Genomic DNA, 22,746 nt, shown 5'->3' with positions numbered 1-22,746 from the left:
TTCTGTCTGCTCCAGTCACCCCCTCTATAAACAAAAGATTTACTGTATACCCTATTTTATGACCCTGTTTTTTAATGCTCAGTTAGCGATACATATATCCTGGAGATCTTTCCATGTCCATGCTTAGAGAGCTTCTGCCTGGATTTTTATAGCTTCCTAGTCCTCTCTGGGTATATGTTCCTCAGGATATATTCCACATTCACATTTGAAGACTTTTGGATTTTTTTTGCCATTACAAACAAGGTTCTAGTGAATAGCCTTGAACATACATTGCTTCATGTGTATGCTTCTGTAGGATAATTCCCCAAAGCAAATTCTGGGTTAAAAGATAAATACATTTATAATTGCATAAAAATTGCCAAATTTCTCTTCTTAGGAGTTATACTATCACTTTCACCTATAATGTAAAAGACTGTTTCCCTGTAGACTTGATATTGCCTAATTTTTGAATCGCTGCCAACATGATTGTTGAGACTGATTGCTTGGTATAGTTTTAATTCTCATTTTTCTTCTATGCTATGAATTGCAATTATCCTTTTCTCTGTAATTTGTCTTTTGATTTTGCTCATAAGATACTTTTTGATTTGATAGTCAGACTTTTTATATTTTTTTGTAGTCAAAATGATCAATTTTTAAAATAGATTATAGATTTTGTGTTAGAAAGGTCTTAATCTAAGGGTGTAAAGAAATTCATCCATGTTTTATTCCAGTAATTTATTTTTTTTAATGTAAAACTTCAATTGATATGGAGTTTATTTTTGTGTATAGTTTGAAGTATGAATCCAACTTCATCTTTTTCCAGATGTTCAAAGACAACTCAATTGTCCTAACACCATTTATTTTTTAAAAATCTTTCACCCACTGATCGGAGATGTTATCTTGCTCATATACTAAATTTGTCTAAGTATTTGGGAATACTTTTTTTGAAACTAATTTCCTAATACTTCAAGTGCAATTGTGTTTCCTCTTCACCATGCTTCTCTAGGTAAAATATCCTTTGATTTACTCATCAGTAGCTTTTTATGTCAATTTTGAATTAAAAAAGTGGGAAGGAGATATGGTTATCTTACACATAAAGGAATAATATTAAGGAAAGTCATGTATAAGTCTAGAAGAAAAATAACTTTCCAAATACCATTGCTAGAAAATCTTCAAACAACAGTGTTTTTCTCTTATTTCTAAAGTTGTTGCCAAGTCATTTCATACAGCTCAGGAGGTCTTCTCCTACAAGTGGTCAAAGGAAGTCGGGGAACACATGATACTCAAGGGGAGGGATGAAACCAGTAACATATATACCCCTCCAAGCGTAAATCTCCTGCTGCTAGTCACTGCCCCCTTTAATTGGAAACTTCAAAGTTTTTGCCATAATAGAGAAAAGTAATTTACTTTTTTTTTAAAAAAGTATCAAGCCAAGTAAAAAGGTTATATCACATTCATATGTCTACAGTTAGACTTATTTTCTGGCAGCAATACATCTTAGAGTACAGCTTGCTTATTTGTGCAAGAGAGATTAGGATAGTTTATTGGCAAGTTCAAAGATATTGCTTCAGTTACTCTACTGGCATAACAAGGTATAAAAATAAAACCAAAGCCAATATTCATGAGGTCAGTGTGTGCAGGTTAAGAATGTTTCACACCAGGGCTCTGTGTTTGAATCTCATGTCCTCACTTTCCCATGAAGTTGGCAGAGCATTAATGCAGTGTGAAACCTTTTCAAATGCTTTTCATTGGTTCCTCCTTCTCCGAGATTGATGTTGCTATTTACAGCAAATCTCCTCGAGAAGGTGATCAGTATTTGTCAGAAAATGCTGATTCCTTGCCTTCCAGTCTGTCTTAAGCCAATTCTAATGAGGATCAGTGCCCTGAACTCCCACTAATCTTCTGAAATTGCTCTTTTCAAGGGCATCTACCACCTCCATGTTGCTAAAAGTATTAGTCAATTCTCAGTCCTCATCTTACTTGATCTAGAAGCTACATTTGTCATAGCTGATCACCTTCCTCCTTGAAACGCATACTTCATTTGGTTTCTGGACACACACCTCCCTGTTTTTTTCCTACCTCACCAGCTACTGCAGATTCCTCTTCATTTTCTTAACCTCTTAACACCAGGGACCCTCAGACCTCAGTTGTTGACCTTTTCTCCTCCCTATCTTCCGTTACTCCCTTGATGATTGATATTTGTTGACTAAATGGGTGAATCAATGGGCATAGAAACAAAAGGAACCTATCTTGTTCATAAGGTAGATTTCCCAAATTAAAAGATAGAATAAATTTTGGTCTAGTATCCTCGTGGATTCATTGTAGGATTTGTAAACCTACTTTTTCCTGGTGCAGCTTCCTCACTATAGATAGGAGGGCACTTCAAAAAGTTCATGGAACGGGGCCGGCCCGGTGGCGCACTGGATGGTGCGCCGCTTGGGAAGCGCAGCGGCGCTCCCGCCCGAGGGTTCAGATCCCACATGCAGACCTGTTCCCGCTCACTGGCTGAGTGAGGTGCGGGAGCAACGCCGAGGGTTGCAATCCCGTTGCCGGTCCCCGGTCCGGTACGGGGGCAACACTGAGGGTTGCGATCCGTTGCCGGACACGGAAAAAGACAAAAAGACAAAAAAAAAAAAAAAAGTTCATGGAAAGATTTGTATTATCTTTTAATTCTATTTTTCTACAATTTTGTTTTTTTCTTTTTTTGTGTGTGGCTGGCTGGTACAGGGATCTGAACCCTTGACCTTGGTGTTATAATGCCGCCCTCTAACTAATTGAGCTAACTGGCCATCCTTTTTCTACACATTTTTTGAAGTACCTTAAGTAATAGAATTTGCTGGTTATTAACATGAGTAGAGTGACACAAGAGATGTCCAGCACTCATAACAGTGCCTGATTCATAAGAAGGAATGGATAATAAGCTTCATTGATCTAATTTGAACTGCAGTTTATTCCCTTCACAGCTCTTTCCCACATTGTCCTACAACCTGTGGGTAAGCAGAATGTGGACTTACCATAAGAAAACTGATTTTCAAAGAACTGGAGCAAGATCCCTCAGCCAGTGAGTGGCAGAGCTGTGAGCAGAACCCAAGTTCTTCGATTCCAAAATCCATGCTTTTTTTGCTTGACCAGACTTGTACTGCTTGCTTTGACCACATTTGTGATAAATTATATTAGTCAGTGAAGGGATATAGGTAAACTGACTTGGTAGATGCATTTGGTATTTTTTCATTCCCTTGATGGAACTAATAAAAGGACAGACAAGTATAAAAATACATGTTTTGTAGAATAGCAGTGGGGAGAGCAGACACATCCTTGCTTTGTTTCTGCTCTTAGGTGGGGAAGCATTCAGTCTTTCACCGCTAAAGTATGGTGTCAGTTGTAGACTTTTTCTAGGTGTTCTTTACCAAGTTGAAAATGATTCCCACTACTTCTAATTTTCTGAGAGTTTTTCTTATTGTGAATGGGTGTCACATATTGTCAAACGCTTTTTCTGTATCAGTGTATATGATCAGGAGATTTTTCTTCTTTAGCCTATTAAAATAATGGTTCACAATGATCGATTTTCAAATGTTGACCCAATATTTCCCAATTTTCTATTCTTGCTAAAGCACTTAGCATTTTTCTTCTCAAATTGCCATGACCATGATCCAAATGAGCCAGGAAAGTTAAGAAAATTGTTTATTGGTGGTCTGAGCTTTGAAACTACAGATGATAGCTTAAGAGAACGTTTTGAGAAACGTGGAACATTCACAGATTGTGTGGTAATAAGAGACCCCCCAAACAAAGCATCCCAGGGCTTTGGTTTTGTGACTTCTTGTATTGAAGAGGTAGATGCAGCAATGTGTGCATGAGCACAGAAGGTTGATGGGCGTGTAGTGGAACCAAAGAGAGATGTTTCTAGAGGAGATTCTGTAAAATCCGGTGCCCATTCAACAGTGAAGAAAATCTTTGCTGGTGTTATTAAAGAAGACACAGAAGAATATGATTTGGGAGTCTATTTTGTAAAGTATGGCAAGATTGAAATCATAGAAGTCATGGAAGATGAGTGGAAAAAAGAGAGGATTTGTTTTTGTAACTTTTTATGATCATGATACAGTTGATAAAATTGTTGTTCAGAAATACCACGCTATTAATGGGCATAATTGTGAAGTGAAAAAAGCACTTTCTAAGCAAGAGATGCAGTCTGCTGGATCATAGAGAGGCCGTGGTGGTGAGTCTAGCAACTTTATGGGTCACGGAGGAAATTTTGGAGGTGGTGGAGGTAATTTTGGATGTGGGGAAACTCTGGTGAAAGAGGAGACTCTGGCGGTGGAGGTGGTGGCAGCAGAGATAGTTATGGAGGAAGTGATGGGGGATATAAGGGACTTGGAGGTGGGGATGAAAACTATGTGGTGGTTCTGATCACTGTAGTAGAGGGGGTTATGGTAGGGTGGACCAGGATATGGAAACCAGGGTGGTGGCGGTGGTGGGGGATATGATGGTTACGATGAAGGAGGAAATTTTTGCAGTGATAACTGTTGTGATGGTGGGAATTATAATGACTTAGAAAATTATAGTGGACAACAGCAATCAAATTATGGACGCGTGAAACAGGGTAGTTTTGCTGGAAGAAGCTCTAGAACTCCCTATGGTGGTGGTCATGGATCTGGTGGTGAAAGTGGTGGATATAGTAGCAGAAAGTCCTAAAAACAGCAGAAAAGGGCTACAGTTCTTAGGAGGAGAGAGAGCAAGGAGTTGTCAGGAAAGCTGCAGGTTACTTTAAGACAGTTGTCCCAAATGCATGAGAGGAGCTGTAAAAATCTGACATGGAAAGAATGATAATCCATAGTCAGAAAAGCTACAACAACTTAAACAAGGAACCTTTGCTTTCAGGACTGTCATAGCCACAGTTTGTGAAAGTGTCACTATTGATTAATGCAATGTAGTGTCAATTAGATGTACATTCCTGAGGTACATCTGATTATAGCTTTTTCTTTTTCTTTTTATTACATCGGGTATGTTGCCCTGTAAATTGTGATAGTGGTACCAGGAAAAAAAAAATTAAGGAATTAAAAAAAGTATATATTGATCCAGTTTTATATCCTTGAAATAAACCCAACTTGTTCATAGTATATAATTTTTTTTATAAATTGCTCAATTCTATTTGTTAATATTTCACCAAGAATTTTTGCGTATTTTTTGTTAATTATTTTTGCCTTATTATTATTATTTTTTTTGCTGAGTGAAATGAAGAAATCTACAAAAAACTTCTAGAACTAATAAATGAGTCTGCAGAATACAAATATTTTGCATCTTTTTGGCATTTTTTTGCTAATATTTTAAAAATTATTTTTATGATTTTTTTTATATTTATGAGGGGTATTGATTTATAGTTTTCTTTTTATGTACTGTCTTTGTCTTGTTTTGTATTATGGCAATAAAACCTTCATAAAATGAATTTTGAAAAGAGTTCCTCCTCTTCTGTTTTCTCAAAGATATTGTGAAGAGGTTTTAGCCAAGGAAATAAAGTAATAAAAGGAAATAAAAGGCATACAGATTGGAAAGGGTGTAATAAAACTGTCCTTATTTGCAGACGGCATGATGGGCTACATAAAAAAATCCAAGGAATCTAGAGAAAAACTTGTAGAACTAATAAATGAATTCAGGAAGTCTGAAGGATACAAAATAAACATCCAGAAGTAAATTATGTTTCTATATACTAGCAATGAAAATGTAGAAACCAAAATTAAATGAAGAATATCACTTACAATCACTCAAAAAAAAAAAGAAATAGGAGAAAATTAACAAAATTAACAAAACATGTGTAGGACTTATATGCTGAAAACTACAAAATGCTGATGGAAAAACCAAAGATCTGAAATGAAGAGACATACCATATCCGTGGATTAAAGCCTCAGCATAATAAAGATGCAAATTCTCCCCAAATTAACTTGCAGGTTACAGGTTTCTATAAATATTTCAGCAAGATTTTTTATAGGTATAGACAAAATTATTCTAAAATTGATATGGAAAAACGAAGAAACTAGAATTGTGTAAACAATTTTTTAAAAGAAGAGTAATTTGGGAAGAATCATTCTGCCTGAGTTCAAAAATGATCATATAGCTTTCGTAACCAAAACTATATGCTTGTGCTACTCGTCAAAGGAGAGACACATTGATCAGTTGGACAAAATAAGGAACTTGGAAATAGACCACACAAATACAGCTAATGTCCAAGACCTGATTATGATCTTATACTGTAATTACATAAGGTGTAACCAGTGTGGGAAATTGGGTGAAGGATACATAGGTTCTTCCTGTACTACCTTTGCAGCTTCCTGTTATTATTACAAAATAGAAGTTTTAAAAAAATTCGTGCTTATTTCAATGCATCTCATGGTAATCCAAAGAAACCACCGATGCCAAATGTCTTTTTTGAGACGTGATGCTAATTATTTTTAAAATTATTTTCTACAAAGGTAAAATTACACATTAAAATTAACCATTTTAAAGCCTAAAAGTCAATGGAATTTAGTAAATTCATAATGTTGTGCAACCAGCACCTCTGTCTAGTTTCAGAACACTTTCATCACAACAAAAGGAGACCCCGTACTCGTTAAGCAGCCACTTCCAATTCTCCTCCACCCACAGCCCCTGGCAGCCACCAATCTGCTTTCTGTCTTTATGGATTTATCTGTTCTGGATATAAATGGAATCACACAATACATGACCTTTTTGGGGGGCTTCTTTCACTTAGCACAATGTTTCAAGATTCGTCCATGGTATAGCATATATCAGTACTTCATTCCTTTTTATGGCTAAATAATATTCCATTGTATGTATATACCACATTTGTATGTTTATTCATTCATCTGTTGATGGACACTGTGTTGCTTCCAACTTTTGGTTATTGTAAATACTATTGCTATGAACATGTGGTGTCAATTCAATGCAAGAAAATAGTTGTTCCAAAACCCCATGGTTTTCTTATGGAAAATGTTTGATTCATGTTGATTATATACTAGTACAATTACTAACTCCAAGCCATCTGTAATTTATCTGGGAAGAACAACTTGTAACTGCTATTTTTCCAGTCACCTCATTCATCCCAGGTATAAAATCAGATATCGGAGCAGTTGGGGGTTAGAATGCAAATAGTGACTGCTTATTTTGGGAGAAACAAGTAAAATACTTCTTGAGAACAAAGACAAAATGTCATCATAAATAGCAATTGTTAAATATTAGATGAGAGTCAACATTGTGCTCATAAGTCATCAAGACAAATATTTTATTCTTTAAGCCTTAAAAAATTCAAATTTAGGAGATAAATTACTTCAGCAGTAACAAAACAATATCAGCCATGGAGGTCCTTAATCTCTTCGGTCCAGTTTACGTAACATGTGGTCATCTTTGTGTCGTTAAATGCTCCAAAAATTAAATATGCAACACTTTAAAGGCACTAAGGTCATATCTGAGTAAGTTTACTCTTTATTTCTTTGTATTGAACCAATTCAGCTCTTTTCACAGCATTTCTTCTTGATTCTCAACAATGATTACATATTAGACCCACCTTTTGCACTTTTACAAATACCAGTGTTTAGGCTACACCTCAGATCAATTGAATCAGAATCTGTAGGAGCAAGCCCATGCATCTTTATTAACGTAATGCTCCCAAGTGATGCTAAGGTGCTGCTAGGGTTAGGGAGTAATGAATCAAACCAGTGGTTCTCTAACTTGGGCATGCATCAGAATTACCTGAAAGGTTTGTTGAAAGAAGTTGGGTCCCACATTCAGGTTTCTGATTTAGAAGATCTGGCACAGGCCCTGGATTTTGCATTATCAACAAGTTCCCAGGTAATAAGAACAATGAATTAATCTTGTCCTTTATACTTAGTGAAAATGAAGGTACAGGGCCGGCCCGGTGGCGCACTGGATAGTGCGCCGCTTGGGAAGTGCGGCGGCGCTCCTGCCTGAGGGTTTGGATCCCACATACAGACCGGTTCCCGCTCACTGGCTGAGCGAGGCGCGGGGGCAACGCCGAGGGTTGCGGTCCCGTTGCCAGTCCCGATCCGGGCGCTCCTGCCTGAGGGTTCGGATCCCACATACAGACCGGTTCCCGCTCACTGGCTGAGCGAGGCGCGGGGGCAACGCCGAGGGTTGCGGTCCCGTTGCCAGTCCCGATCCGGTGCGGGGGCGACACTGAGGGTTGCGATCCGTTGCCGGACACGGAAAAAGACAAAAAAAAAAAAAAAAAAGAAAATGAAGGTACAATTGGTTATAGTCCTCCTTAGAAATACCTTGAAGTTGTTTTTTTTCACCTATTTTAGATAATTTTCATTAGCATGTTAATTAAAATGATTAGACCTTTGAGTCAGATGGCTTGATTAAACACCACTTCTTCTGTATGACCTTAGGTAAGTTCTTTATTTCTAAAGCTTCAGTTTCTTCATCTGTGAAATGGGTATGGTATGCCTATTTTAAGGGTTAAATTTGATAATTTATGTAAAGTGAGTGACGTACAGTAAATATCATGTAATTATTAACTTCTTGGGGTAGCTTTTATTTTCAACTCTTACAACTTCTTTTTAGTATAGTTGTCTAACAAGTTGTTTGCTTCTTATTGGATTAACAAACAAGGAAATGTATATTAAAATCAGAAACATAGTTAATTTGGGAATTCAAGTGAGCAGATGCTTTAAAAGGATGGACTAAGGTTTTGTGTATATACAATGGTTAAAAGCCTTAGTTCTAGAGTTAGAAAACCCTGGGTTTGAGTTCTGCCTGAAACTTTTCTAAATTTGTTTTTTCCTCTGTACAGTTATGTTAATAAAAGTCCTTACATACTGGGTTGTTATGATGATTGCAATAGATGAGATCATGCAAGTACAGTGATTAGCACAGTCCTGGACATATCATAGGTACTCAATAAATGCTAGCTATTAGTAAACTGAGGGTTATTGATTCCTAACTACTCCTTTAAATTTTACCTCTCCTATCCGTCTTTTGAAATGATACATTTCTTATGGCTTTTTGGGGGATGACAGGAAGGAATGTAAATTCTCCAAGGGGAATGCAATTCCTGAAAAGAAATTTGTTTACTATCTCCCCAACACTTTAAAGGAGTGAAGATTTACTCTTCAGATACTAAATAACTTCACTATTCTTTGCATTTCCAGAATCAAGAGAAGAGCTATTGAAATTCTGGTCAATCATTAGTTTCAATTTCAGACCTTCAGTTGGGCACTTCTGTTAGCACACAGCATTTCCAATAGAGCTGCTGTCAATCCCTGCCATAACTTCCCTGGGTGGGACCTAGGGAGGTTCTCATGCTTTCTGGCAGTATAAGTGCATAAGCCTCTGATTTAAAAGCATTTTTTGTATTTCTGATTTGACTACAGAATGGAAACAAATCCCCAAACACTGTGGACATAATGCCATGTTATCTTGAGGAACTGCAGCTACAACAGTCTTTTCCATAGATATATTGACAGGAAGAATCATTTTACTCATTTTGCAAGAGAGAACGACTTTACTCTTGATAGCACTGAGTGATATTTCCCAAAGTATGGTATACGTTCCTTTGAGACGTAAAATATTTGGTGGGTGGTGCATGGACAGATATTCATTTTAATATTCTGTATTTATTTTAATATACATTAGGAAGAAACACGAGTACTTTATTTTCCAGATACTATTGTTTAGGGTAAATCTAAAATATGTAGACTTAAAATTGAGTTAAGGAAAACTATTGATTTATACAATAATACAAGGGACATGGCAAATACCACGAAGGTGCTATGAACAGGATACCAATTTGGGAAACATTTTGCAAAATATGCGAGCTGTTTGGTGCCTCTGGAAATAAAATGAGCCATCTGTGTATATCACAGATAGAAGGAACATTGAACTACAGACAGCAACATGACTATGACATTTTTTTCCAATTTTTCAGTCATCTCTGGGTGTCTTATACTCTAGCCTTTCTTTAATTGCCACGATTCTTCCTTTAAAGATTTTTATGAATTTTAAGAGAAAGATCAAGAGGAAAGAACCAAGACACTTATTCAAGTGAAAAGGAAAGTGTAAACTTTTCAGACTTCATGAGTTCTTTGTTTAAGGTTACAATTAAAAGGACCGGTCTTTGCTGGTTAATTTATGAACAAAGAACCTGGGTAAAGCAATCACATTTTTAAATGTTTTATATACTACTGGAATTTATTTCCCAATTTAATTGCCAAATTCCTAATCAGATTAGAGTCTGAGGGGGAGAAAGTAGGCTTTTGGAAAAAAAAAAAAAAAAAAAAAAAAAAAAAAGATAAAACAAATCATATCAAACTGCATATTTCATACAAAATTTGCTTATGTGCAAGTCATATGAAAAATGCATATTTTGTACAAAATTAATAGTAGAGTTAATAGTAGAGTATTTTAGCTCATTTTTGTTGTATCAGAGGCACACATATTATCTACCAGGAAACAGAATGGAATGATATACGCTACAAGTCTAGTCATGAAAGAAGGTCTTGAAAATAAGGTCATCTGGTTGAATTGGCTGGAAATTAGTTGGATAGCAACTCATGGTGATGAAGCCATAAATGGCATCCACACTGCTCCCATGGCTCCTGGGGCATAAAATTCTCACTAGCAAATGTGATTAGTTTACATGTCTGTTTGCCCTACTATAGGTTTCTATGGCTTCAGAAGCCAAAGTAACACGTTTTTACTAAATTGTTCCCACCTTGTTTAGTTCATTCAACAGATACTTATAGAGCACCTGTTACATGCCGAGCACTCACTGTTGCAGGTGCAGGGTTTGCAGCAGTGAGGAAGAAGTGGAAGTGCCGTCCTCAGAGAAACCAGAGCTGTTTATGGTAATACCACTGGGAACACAGTCATCCTCCCATTTTAATATGTGCTTCTTAAATTTGTGATTTTTAAGAGGTTCAGAAATGATTTTAAACATTTCAGAGGGCAAAATGGTAGGGAACGGAATTAGGTAAACATAGTCATGAAATTCAATTAAACAAGGTAAAAAGTAGGACCATGTTTGAGCATAAGAAGGAAATCACATTTAGAAAAAAGAACATTTAGAGCACTTGATATGCTCTAGACACTGTGCTCAGTACTTTATATACATTATCCTATTTAACCTTCCTAACAGCATTATAAACTTGTTAGCTATTACTATCCTCATTTCACAAATGAGGAATCTGAGCTTAGAATAATTAAGTGTCTTAATTAATAATTAATAATTAAGTGTCTTATCCAACACACAATAGCATAGATAAGAAATAAGCAAAACAAAACAAAAACAAAGTAGTCTATCTCCCACCTTAACCACTATGGAACAGTTCATCCAATCTAGCAGGAAGAAAGAAATAGGCAGTATTACATCAGAAGTAAGATTAGATTCATAGAGAAAATGGAAACAAGACTGAAAAGAAAAGCAATTGATTTCAGAAAAATTCAGGGATCTTTTTTCCATAATAACTTTTTTTTGAAATTGAAACATAATTGATTGTACATATCTGTAGGACACAGCATGGAATAACGATACCTGTGTGCAATATGTAATGCTCAAATCATATACTTTTTAATCTGAGTTTACAATGCTTTGAGTGTTCCTTTTTGTCACTGATGAGTAGAGGTTGTCACAACCCTCTGACCACAATACACAGTTTTCCCTCTGAACAGAAAGTCCTATATTGTTGAGTAACCACTCAGTGGACAGCATTTATCAGCTTTGGCTACAAGAACTAGCTACTGTCCAAGTCTTATTGGGTACCATGACCCATCACATTGTAATTCCAGTCATTCCTTGAAAATACTTCTTCCTTGAGAGTTTCTGAGCTGATGTAAAATACATGGTTCTTTCTGAAGATGGAAGCATTGAGACAGAGAAGGCTTTGCATTTTTCTCTCATCTGGGAATCAAACCTTTAGTAGGGGAAAAGAGAAGAAAGAAGGAGGCAGTTAGCAAATGCAAAGTGGTTTACATGCTCTTTGCCCTAATAAAATCTCTTCTCACTGGGTCTCCATTCTGGTATGAGGGGAATGTTGGCATCTGTACTTCTGCTTGGTACAGTCCCCAACTGTTTGTTTTCTTTTCTGACTTGTGTACTTGCAGAAGTAATCTCTGTTGTAGAATTAACAAGTAATCTCACACTGGAAGCTATTTCTGAGATGTTTCTCGAATGGTTCTTCAACCGTGTCAGTGTCCACAGGAGGCTGGAGTTAGGTATTACTCCACTACTACTCCTGGGATTCACTTTAGAATCTGTGGACTCTGAGTGCCTCATGTGACTCACCAGAACGTAAGATCGTGGGGCCTAGGCAGGACCAGCACCTGAAAACCTCTAAGGGTGATGCTTCTGTGTCTTCAGATCTCATCACCCAGAATTAACATGATGAATCAGTCAGACAGCCAGCTGGATGACAAATATTTATCAAGTGCCTCCTATGTGCCAGAAAAAGTAGATACAGTAATCAATAAGACAGGCACAATCCTACCCTCAGGGCTCTGATCTAGTGTAAAATACGAATATGAAACAAATGTCTATGATCGCGTTCACATGCACAGTCTGTTCATCCACATGTTACTGTTCCTACGTATGGAGCAAAACTCTTGTTTACCCTCAAGAAATCACTTGACCCAGAGCATATATTTTACTGAAAAAGATAAGAAGGGTTTTAACTCACAGGAAAGACCATTTCGCTCCAAACCTCCCTTGTCAATGTATCTTCCCAAGTCTCCTTTCTCTTTGACCCTTCTCCCATAGAACCTCTAAACCTCTCTAGTTCCCATCCCCTGTGTTCAGATCTTAATCCCTTCTCTCCTTTCTTAGGTAGAACAAATTAATTCCCTCTCAGCTGTTTTCCAACTGGCATAGCTACAGGTAAAAAACTAACTTAGCAAGAAAGACGCCCATCGATTATCAGGAATTTCTCTCATGGGAGGGCAGGAAAATATTTGTATCACAATTTCTATTTTTCTCACCTGCCTCTATATCTCCAACTCTCACCCCCCCCACACACCCCCCATTGCAATGTCTCCAGTTCTCTGTATGGTCTTCCCAGTTAGTCTGGAAGTTCTCAGGGGATATTTCACACATACTCATGAAGTGCTGTCAGTCACCAGGTGATATCTTCCATTTATTCTAGCTCCCTGTGGTATTTCTATCTGTTACGGATACCTTTGTTGCCTACATAGTTGAGCAAAGGGGTCTTGGCTCTGCTTCCAGGAGCTACAGCCAAGTACCCAGCTTTTAGACAAAGCTGCCACTTTCAGAGCCCTGATGACAGTCTGATCCTAAAAGTACCAGAGCAATGCCATAGAATATGATGCCCTTCATGTGCTGAAGCCCACTGTGTTCAGTACACAAAGGGGAGAATACATACCAACACTTTTGCCTCATAGGAGGAGTGTGCTTCCTTGTATCTCATTGACTAATGATGCTTTTGAGAAATAAACTCTATTTTATTTTATAGAGTGTATTTTAGAGTGGGGGTGATATGGCATAGACCAAATATTCAGAATGGACCCAAAATAGAACCTGATCAGTCAGATTGGCTGTTGGTAAGCAGACGGAACAATCATTCTGGAGCATCATGGCTTAATGTTAACCCTGTTTTAAAGATAACAGCATGAATCTACAAAGGTCATGGGCTATTGTAGGGAACCAATCTCGGTTATAGATGCCATGTTGTTCCTGTTCCCGAAATTCTAAAAGAGGTTTTCTGCCTATTTCCTAACACTACAGTATTGTTGTAAGCAATATAACTTAGTGGGATAGAAATGTGGGCTTCAGGATTAGATGGATTGAGGATCAAATTCCTGTTCTGCTACACAAGAGATTATAGATCTTGGGCAATTAATGTCTATGTGCCACAGTTTCCTCATCTGCAAAATTGGAAGAATAATACATAGTTATGGTGGTCTGTAAACATTAAATAAGAAAAGTAATTTGGTAAGGGTTAAAAAATATTATGCATTATTATTGTACTATGTTCTTGTGTCTAACTCATTCTTTCCTCCGCAGTCCCTTATGCTTACAGATTCTAGGCGAACTCACTCGACAAATGCAATGGAGTGGCCAGTCATGTAGAAGCTAGATAGAGAAGCAGGGAGCTGCACCAATTAAATATTTAGTCAGCTCATTCACTTAATTCATTTATTCTCTCATTCCTTCAAACAAAGTACATAGTGAGTGCTGGAGAATCAACAATGAAACAGAAGAGATCACATGAAGAGCTCACAGCTAGAGGGAGAAACAGACAAAAAAAAAAAAGAAAGAAAGAAACAATTAGAAAGCAACATGAGATGTGCTGTTTCAGAGATATGAAGAGAAAGTTACTGAAATTCAGAGAGAGCCACTTATTGATCCTGGAGAAATTAGGAAAGCTTCACAAAAGAAGTAATAAAGACTGGTTCTTAGGACAGATTTAGGGCCATTAAGTTCTTGTGTAAATGATATGCCCAGTCCCACTGGAAATTTCTTTATGAGCAGGATATTTGCTAGAACTGTTTGCAGATATGAGACTAGAACTTTAAAATCTATGCTTTCTTATTCCAGAGCTCTAATAATGCAAATGAAATACAAAGCTTTCAAGATCAAGCTTCCTCAGAATTTGACTGCATGGAATTAGTTTTTTTAGAAATTGTTTACCTTTTTTGGAGGTGTGGTAGAAGAATATTTTTAAAAAAACATTGGCCTGTTCTTCACATTACTTCCTAAATTTTAAAGTTCCTTGAAATGTGCACCATGTCTAAATAATCAGCAACAACAACCAACAGTGTTGGTTAAGTTCATGGCCCTGAAAGTATATTATCTTTACTGTGCCAAGATCCTCAAATGCACCCACTGTCTCCTCAGCTTGGGTTCCAAAAATACAGGAGTTCATTCTGCATGTCCCTGTGTTTCCCAATTGCTTAAAATTGATCTTCAGACATTTTTTCCAGGTTGACACTAATACTTCCAGTGTTTAGGTTTTTGTTTGTTTTTGTTTTTCTGGGGAAAAAATGAGTTTCTATCTTTTTCTCTCTGCCTCCCCTCCCCACTCCATTTTTTATTGCATTTTGGGCTTCGCTCTCTTAGTTGTCTGCTTTCCCTCAGGAAATGGTGCATTCTTTCTTTTCATTTGTTCAGATTGTAAAACTTCACATGGACAAGCATACACAGACCCACACAGACAGACACACACACTCAGAGGAACAGACTTTTAATAGTCTCTGCTGTTTTAAAACACAGGAGCCCTTTACCAGGAACCTCACCACTCATCTGTTAGTTCTCTGCCAATTTTCTGCTGTATTTATTTCTTAACAAAACACTTAATAGGTGTCGGTTTTGGATTCTCTTCTTTCCATGGATAATTTTCAAAGCAAGCAATGTTGAAAAGTGATCTTAGACAATCTATGTTTTTCCAGTCCGCTTTATCCTTGTGTATGTACATGGGTTACTTGCAATTGTGTGTGTGTATGTGTGTGTGTGTGTGCATGTGCAGGGAAAGGACTACAGCACTTTGGAGGTGTAAACTGGCTTTTACAGTCTTTTACCTTCTAGGTACCATCACATACCCTTCTTTAGGACTGTAAATTAATACAGCTGAAGCCCTTTGGGAATTGCTTTCACACTTGGAGAGGTTTTCAAAGGCAGGCTAGCCTGCTGGTTGGAAGCACAGTCTCTGAGTCAGTTTGCCAGAGTTCACATACTGGCATTATCATTCAGTTGCAATGTGAAATGTGAACAATTAGCCTTTCTGTGACTCAGTTTTCCCATTGACAGAATGGGGTTAAACATAATATCCATGTCTTAGGTTTGTTGGGAAGATTAAGTGAGATAGTGTGTCAGGAATGCTTAGCATGGCCTGGCAAATGATGTAATATAAGATCTTATCAAATGTCATAGTAAATGTTGTACAGGAGTGACATATCACCCAACAGAGAGACATGTGACAGTACAAGAAGTTGCAAAGACAGTTCAAAATTTTTTTGCTATGATTAGCATAACTTGCTTCCATATCTGTCTGATCCAAAATCTGCAATTTACTGTGGAAAGGACTGATGAATCTCTGCCTGGTTTTTTTCCCCCCAAGTCAGTCATGTTCTTTCTGGAATTTGTTTTGACCTTTCCTCTAACTTCTCCTTAAATGCCCATCTCTAATCACTCTTGACCTTCACTCACTGCCCTGCACCTTTTTCAGGACATGCGAATTGACATCTGTTACTTCTGTTTTTACACAATGACTGCAGTTGAGAGGCTCCATTGCCTGAAATCCCTTCCAGTTCCTAAATGAAATCCCCCTGTTCATAATTCATGTTTTCTGTATGCAAATAGTAAAGATTTCAATGCTCTACTCTAAATTCTATCATTATCATCTGTTCTTTATATTTTATTGATCCCTTTGTTCAAATGCTTACACTCTGCATTTGGGAAATCACCTTCTGATAAGTTTTCTTTCTTCCTTAATAGAATCACAGAGATTTCTCCTGTATAGCCCTTTGGCAGACATTGGCACACCTGATACATGCTTGTTCTCAGATTGTTTGTCTATGTGGCCACAGGAGGATTTATGTGGAACTTCCATACCAGTGTTAAAGATAGCCATAGCAACACCAAAGAAGTCCTTGTAAAGTATATTATTAGGTTGTACCACAGGAATTAATAATTCTCAGGCCACTATCTTAAATTGTAGCTACATTATTTTTGTAGAGAAATTGCTCAATTTATACACAGAACATAAGGGCTGCGTTCTGATCACAGAACCAGTACCAAAACGTACATGATAATTCTATGTAATATGCACAAGCTATATCGCTGTAACTGACAAATTATGTTAATTTTCTTGCTAATTCAATCCTCTCTGATTATTTTCTCCAACTCCTAGAAGTCTAAGTGAATACAATAAAAGAATACCATTCTAAAAATGGTTTTGAATACATTTTCATCTGCATCAAGAATACATTTTTAAAAGAAATTTAATAATTATGCAGATTTATCATTCGCCATAAAAAATAATTTCATTAGACATCATGCCAATTTTCTTCATAGGGTTCCTCCATTAAATAGTAACTTTAAAAACATACTGCCAGTTTGCTAGATTTTAGTAGGTCAGCATGCACACCAAAAGTGTATTAAGGTGGACTGCTCTATTTATTGATTTTCTGTGAATCTGCTATAGGCTCAGGGCAATTGTCTGAGGAAGGGGCGGGAGTGCCATACATGATCGAGGTCATGCGCATCTAGCCAATTTGTAAGACGATCCCGCCGCCCTGAGCCATCAGCAATCCTTAGCATAGGGGCACATTCATGCATTCCTGTCAAGTCATCTTGTGAAAGGCTGCCTGCTTCCAGCTTGGCTTGGATGTGCAACCTTAATAAAACTCACTGAGGTCTGGGAGAAAATAGCAGATCTGCCGCAGATAGGGTAGAGGAAAGGGTCTAGAATATGTACACGCAGCTGACTCAGGCAGGCTCCACGCTGAACGGTTACACAGAGAGGAAACAATAAATCTCAGCTACTATGCAATAAATATCTCAAGTTTTAACGAAGGAAACTGTCATTACAGTGAAATAAAAAATAACATTTTAGAACAAAGCTATCCAATGGCTACTTTTCTATGATTCTCCTTCAAACGCTTTCGTTGAGGGGGGAAAAGTCAAATAAACAAGCAGTTTTACCTGAAATAAAGAACTAGTGTAAAGGTCAGAAGAAAGGAGCAAGTTTTGCGAGAGGCACGGAAGAAGAGTCTGGCAGTACAATGACAGTGTTCCTTTCCTTTGCTTTTCTCGCTGCCATTCTGACTCACATAGGGTGCAGCAACCAGCGCCGAGGTCCAGAAAACGGTGGGAGAAGATATAACCGGATTCAATATGGGCAGTGTGCCTACACTTTCATTCTTCCAGAACACGACGGGAACTGTCGTGAGAGTACGACAGACCAGTACAACACAAACGCTCTGCAGAGAGATGCTCCACACGTGGAACCGGATTTCTCTTCCCAGAAACTTCAACATCTGGAGCATGTGATGGAAAATTATACTCAGTGGCTGCAAAAAGTAAGTGATTGCTTTCAGTTTCTAATTGCACGGAGCCTTTTCCGCTCTTGCACTGCTGCAGAGTTCCTTAGGGGGACATTTGTGTGTTTACCTTTTGCTCCAGGGGGGCAGTGTTTGCAAATGCAAGACGCCTTGACTTGCAGGGTAAGCCAAGGTTTTGAGGCTTGTGCAAGCCTAAGGATGTAGGGTGGTCTCCCATTTGTGTGTCTAGCACAGGCACATTTTATGACACTTCTGCTTTTCTCTTTTATAAAGTTTAACTTGAGTATTCTGCCTGTCAAAACCCAACTTTAAAAAAGAAAGCATGTACCTCTTGAGCAAGTTAATGAAGAAAACAAAACAATAATGGCATTACTATTTTAAGATCAAATCAATTTTACATTATGAAATTTTGTGCAGCTAGGATGGGAAATCATCACAAAATATTTTTTCAACCTTTAGTAAAATTAAAATTAAGTGACAGTAAATGTAAAGTATAATATTTGGTTGGAGAAATTGGATATGCAAATAAAGGGAACTGTTAATTTCAGCAAGTGGTAGAATAGTAGAGGATTGATTTCTGGCAGGTATTTCTTCTATCCTTGAGAAAAAATTCAAGAATATAGATTTTAATGTGAACTCATCAGGAAGGGGTTTTTCGTCCACAATGAGAGGAGAAATGAACTGGTGGTGGCTCTTCACGAAGATATGCACCTGCAGATTTGGGCTGAACACAGCTTGTGCACTTTGCTATATTCCTAAAGTAACTTTTTATCAGGGCATTGTAGTTACAGAGGCAGTTCCATTTGGGAGTCTAGGTATTCAGATGAACATGAATAATGAGTATGCATTTAATCCCAATTTATAGAAATCAAATTGAACAGATACTATTTAAAAGGTTTTGTTGAAGATTGCCTATTAAATTATGAACCCACATTCTGTAGTTCATTCTCTCTTTGCTCTTTGTTTAACTGTGTAGCAGGTATCTGTGCAGCAGATAATAAATGTATTCAACTGACTATGTTACTTGAAGGGTGGCAATGTCCCCATTTGTGAAAAGCTTCTCCTGCAGGACTTTTGCTAATAGATTTACTTGTGTATATCAATAGGAAGGCAATGAGGCTTCTTTAAGTTAGTCTGTTAACAGAAGATAAAAGATAGGGAAAGGGCAAATACTGGTTTTAGTTCTTGTGTGGTCACACTCACTTAGGTCACTGCCTGCTGAATCATGCCAAATAATAGTTATTCTATTTTCATCCACTAGGGACTGAACTAAGATCACTGTTATTTTATTTGACATGTTAACTGGAACTTGGTAGTTCTAACATTTCCATACCTGGAATTGCAGTTTGTCTTTCTATTACAGATTACAGGTGAAAAATCAATAGGTACACAGAAGAATAGAAAGCAAGCAGAATTCTGCAGACTTTTGATAATTGTAGCTTAAATTTCAGGCACTACTTATGGTACTAGTTTATAATAGGATATCTGTTTTTTTCTTTTGCCAAACTTATTTCCATAGTAAACAAATGAATCTGGTTGAATAGCTTATTATTCTCAATATACATACCATCCATATAGTTTCTAATGAGAATTCAATCATCATAAATTAGTCCAGATTTTTCGAAGGGTGTGGGGGGGGGGAAATTTAGCCCCACATTGTTCTGAATGAGCTATTTTACCAAAAATGTAATGTTTTGTTTGCTTAAAACATACAATCAAAATCGTGATTCAAACATAGTAATGCATATTTTTTGTTGCTATGCAATTATTCAGCAGTGACAGGGGAAACACATAATTCCATTGGGTTTAAATCATACACACGTTTCATTTGTTAATTTATCTTGTGAAATAAATTTGGTTCTTGTTTGCATTTTCTTGGTCAGTGATTGTGGCATAACTTTCAGATTATAGCCAAGCATAACTATTAAAATGTTCTTGGTTATACTGACCCTTGCAAGTGTGAATCAAGCTGAATATATGCTGAAAGTGTCCCTGTTGGTATGAGTCAGAGCTGTTTGGTTTGACTATTGTCTGTTTAAATTTGCATATCTTTTGTCATTGTTAATGTGATTGGTTGAAGGATCAAGAAACCAAATAAATGCATTCAGCAAAGAACTTGCTAAAGGCTCTCCTAAGTCTCCCTTAATTAGGGGTTTTCTTTACTCCAAGTTCTAAATTTTATGTAATATATTTATTTTGATAATTCAAAGGGAAATATTTTTACTGTAACCATTCAGTATGTTGAATACCACAATTTGTGCTACTTCTATTTTGATTCCAAGTAGCTGTTGAAGGATAAGAAACAATGCACTGCAGAAACTGAGGCTATCAGTGTATGTAAGTGAAATTAGTTCATCCATTTATTCAACAAAATAATTAACCAAAGCCAGTAATTATTATGCAGCTCATGGCATTACTATCAGGAAAGTTTGGGATGCAGAATAAATGTGTGTTATTGATGCTAGATGAAGCTAGATGATAATTTATGTTAATCCTTTCCCTTCCCTGAGGATTGTTAAACTGGATTCTTTTAAATATTCCTCACAAGACACTGGCCATCACTAGAAGTTACATTATGAGTCTTACACTCTCCAATCTCATTCCTCAACTTTTCTGGTCGAGCAACTGATCTGGATGAAAAGCAAGGTATGCAAAGGGGTAAATTATGTTGTTGGTCGACATCAGTACTGGAATGCTATGTCACTAATCTCTTGATTGAACTCAAGGAGTCTAACTTCCCATGATAACTTGTTGCTTAATATGAGGTAGGTTGATAACGTTATCCTCAGTTGTCAGATAGGAAGAGAAGCATGTGTAACACGCCCAACATCGTAATTTCTTAGAATGAGGCACCTGGGTGTGTGTCTGGGTTTGACTGTCTTCTATCATATAGCTCTTTTCAGAATTATTAGCAACCATACCAAATAATTGAGAGTGACCAGACCTCAGGTAAGTAACCATAAATACAAATGGCCTTTGCGTCTTTGCCACTTTGTTATGGTCCCTTCCTACCTTTTCACTGAGTAATGTCTGGCCCACATCCTGTGCTTCTTAAACTATTGTTTTCTTTCTCCATATCTTGAAAGTTCACAAAGATGTGTTTTTAAAATATATATGTTCTAGAATTTGGGGAATCCTTAGAAAGTCTGTTTTGCTTTTGCCAAATGATGTCTTCTTTTGGTTGAAAGTATAAATAAATTGAGTCGAAAACATGCCTTGTAACAGAGAACAAGAGTCTGTCTACTATAAATAATTCATACTCACTAAAATGGATAAATTGATGATCATTAGTGGAAACTGCACTATTACCTACCACCTTTCCCACTCTGATGAGTGACTTCCTATCATATTACACTGCTTTATTTCTCCATGGCATTTACTACTGTGTGACATTATATTACTTATTGTTTGCTAGATTTTTTATTCTGTCTCTCCCTGCTAGAATATTTTAAGAAATCAAAAGATTTTACTGGAATGTTTGGCTGAGTTTTTCTGCTGACAGCATTTTTTGATTAATGGCATCTTCTATTTATATATTGTACTCTTCAGAGAGTTACGATTTGGAATTAAACATATTGATGATGATGATTTTATTAAACCTATATAATATACATATGGACCCATATTAATGTGACCTTCATGAGACCAGTGACCTTGTGTGTTTGTCTATTCCATATCCCCAAGGCCTAGAGCAGGCATATACACAGCAGATACATAATAAATATTTGTTAAATAAACCAATGAATGCATTGTCTATGTATTGCAATTTGCATTTTACTGTCTACTATGAACATTTTGTTTAGGGTCTACACCTTATCTCCTAAGTAGACTGTGACTTGTCATATAGGCAAGGACCACACCCTATGGTTATTTATGTCCTAACATTAATTAAAACTATGTTGGTTCCAAAGTAGGTGGTTATTAATTATTCAAGTGATATTTAGCCAATGATCCAGGATATCAAAAACTTCTACAGTCACTCCATTTTGTCCTCTTAATTATTTTTTAGGGGTCAGCTTTGTTGCTAGTTTCTCCAGGAAATGTACCTACACCCCACATCCCCTCCAAGGCTGAGTTCTCCAACACGATCACAGCACATTTCCTCTGTCCCCTTAGCACCGCACTTCCATGTTGTTGTGGCGGTTGTTGTCTTATTATTTGTTTCTAGGACTGTTTTTCTGCCTAGACTGTGAATCCCTTGAATGTTGTAAATGTCTCTTATCCATCTTTATATTTCTGAATTTGCTTATTAAGTCTCTGAATAGATATCCCTATTATCATCACAATAATAAAATGTAAAAAATCAAGTGCTCAAGTGTGTGGTTCCGGGTATAAAATAAAGCCAATTAAGAACCCATGTAAGTACTTTCAGATGCTAAAGTTAACTTAAATCTTAACTCTAGATTACTTGAGGGTCCGCTAGATCTTTCTTTGTATAATAATTCTTTGTACTTCCATAGGTATAAGAATATACTACTGCATACATTTATGGAATTTATCTATATATATCATGTGGACATGTGTATATAGGTAGCTAGAACTCACTTCTTATCTACGTATTGTTTTGGTGGCTGGTGACTATACTACACTAAACCAGAAAGGATGCTCTTTTGTTTTTTTTTCTTATGTGGGGGGACATCCTAAATGTCTGGTAAGTATGATTTTAATAATTGATAAGTATGTTTTTAATAATTTGTCACTAAACTTGAAGACTTTATACATATATATATATATATATATATATATATA

The 22,746-nt window shown here is 36.9% G+C and overlaps 1 protein-coding gene, 1 long non-coding RNA gene and 1 pseudogene across 4 annotated transcripts in view; 2 read left to right on the top strand and 1 right to left on the bottom strand.

The window, feature by feature from the left end:
• Positions 1-3,524: 3,524 nt before the first annotated feature.
• On the top strand, positions 3,525-4,668 carry LOC103588191 (annotated as a pseudogene).
• Positions 4,669-11,532: 6,864 nt separating this feature from the next.
• Positions 11,533-17,723, bottom strand: LOC103588081. The gene is made up of 2 exons (XR_550285.1): positions 17,639-17,723; positions 11,533-11,897 (listed from the first exon to the last, which is right to left on the bottom strand). It is a non-coding gene; the product is annotated as an uncharacterized LOC103588081 (long non-coding RNA).
• The window catches only part of ANGPT1 (angiopoietin 1), a 253,373-nt gene continuing 247,832 nt past the window's right edge, over positions 17,206-22,746 (top strand). For 2 of the 3 annotated variants that reach the window (XM_008569695.1, XM_008569687.1), the window contains exon 1: positions 17,206-18,015. In XM_008569695.1, coding sequence (XP_008567917.1) covers positions 17,719-18,015 — 297 coding nt within the window. In that variant the 5' untranslated portion in view covers positions 17,206-17,718. The remainder of the gene's footprint in view (positions 18,016-22,746) is intronic. The other variant, XM_008569704.1, reaches the window with a different exon arrangement.

This window comes from Galeopterus variegatus, unplaced genomic scaffold, assembly GCF_000696425.1.
Source record: "Galeopterus variegatus unplaced genomic scaffold, G_variegatus-3.0.2 Scaffold28, whole genome shotgun sequence".
NCBI lineage: Eukaryota > Metazoa > Chordata > Mammalia > Dermoptera > Cynocephalidae > Galeopterus > Galeopterus variegatus.
This window is presented reverse-complemented; position numbering and strand designations above follow the sequence as displayed.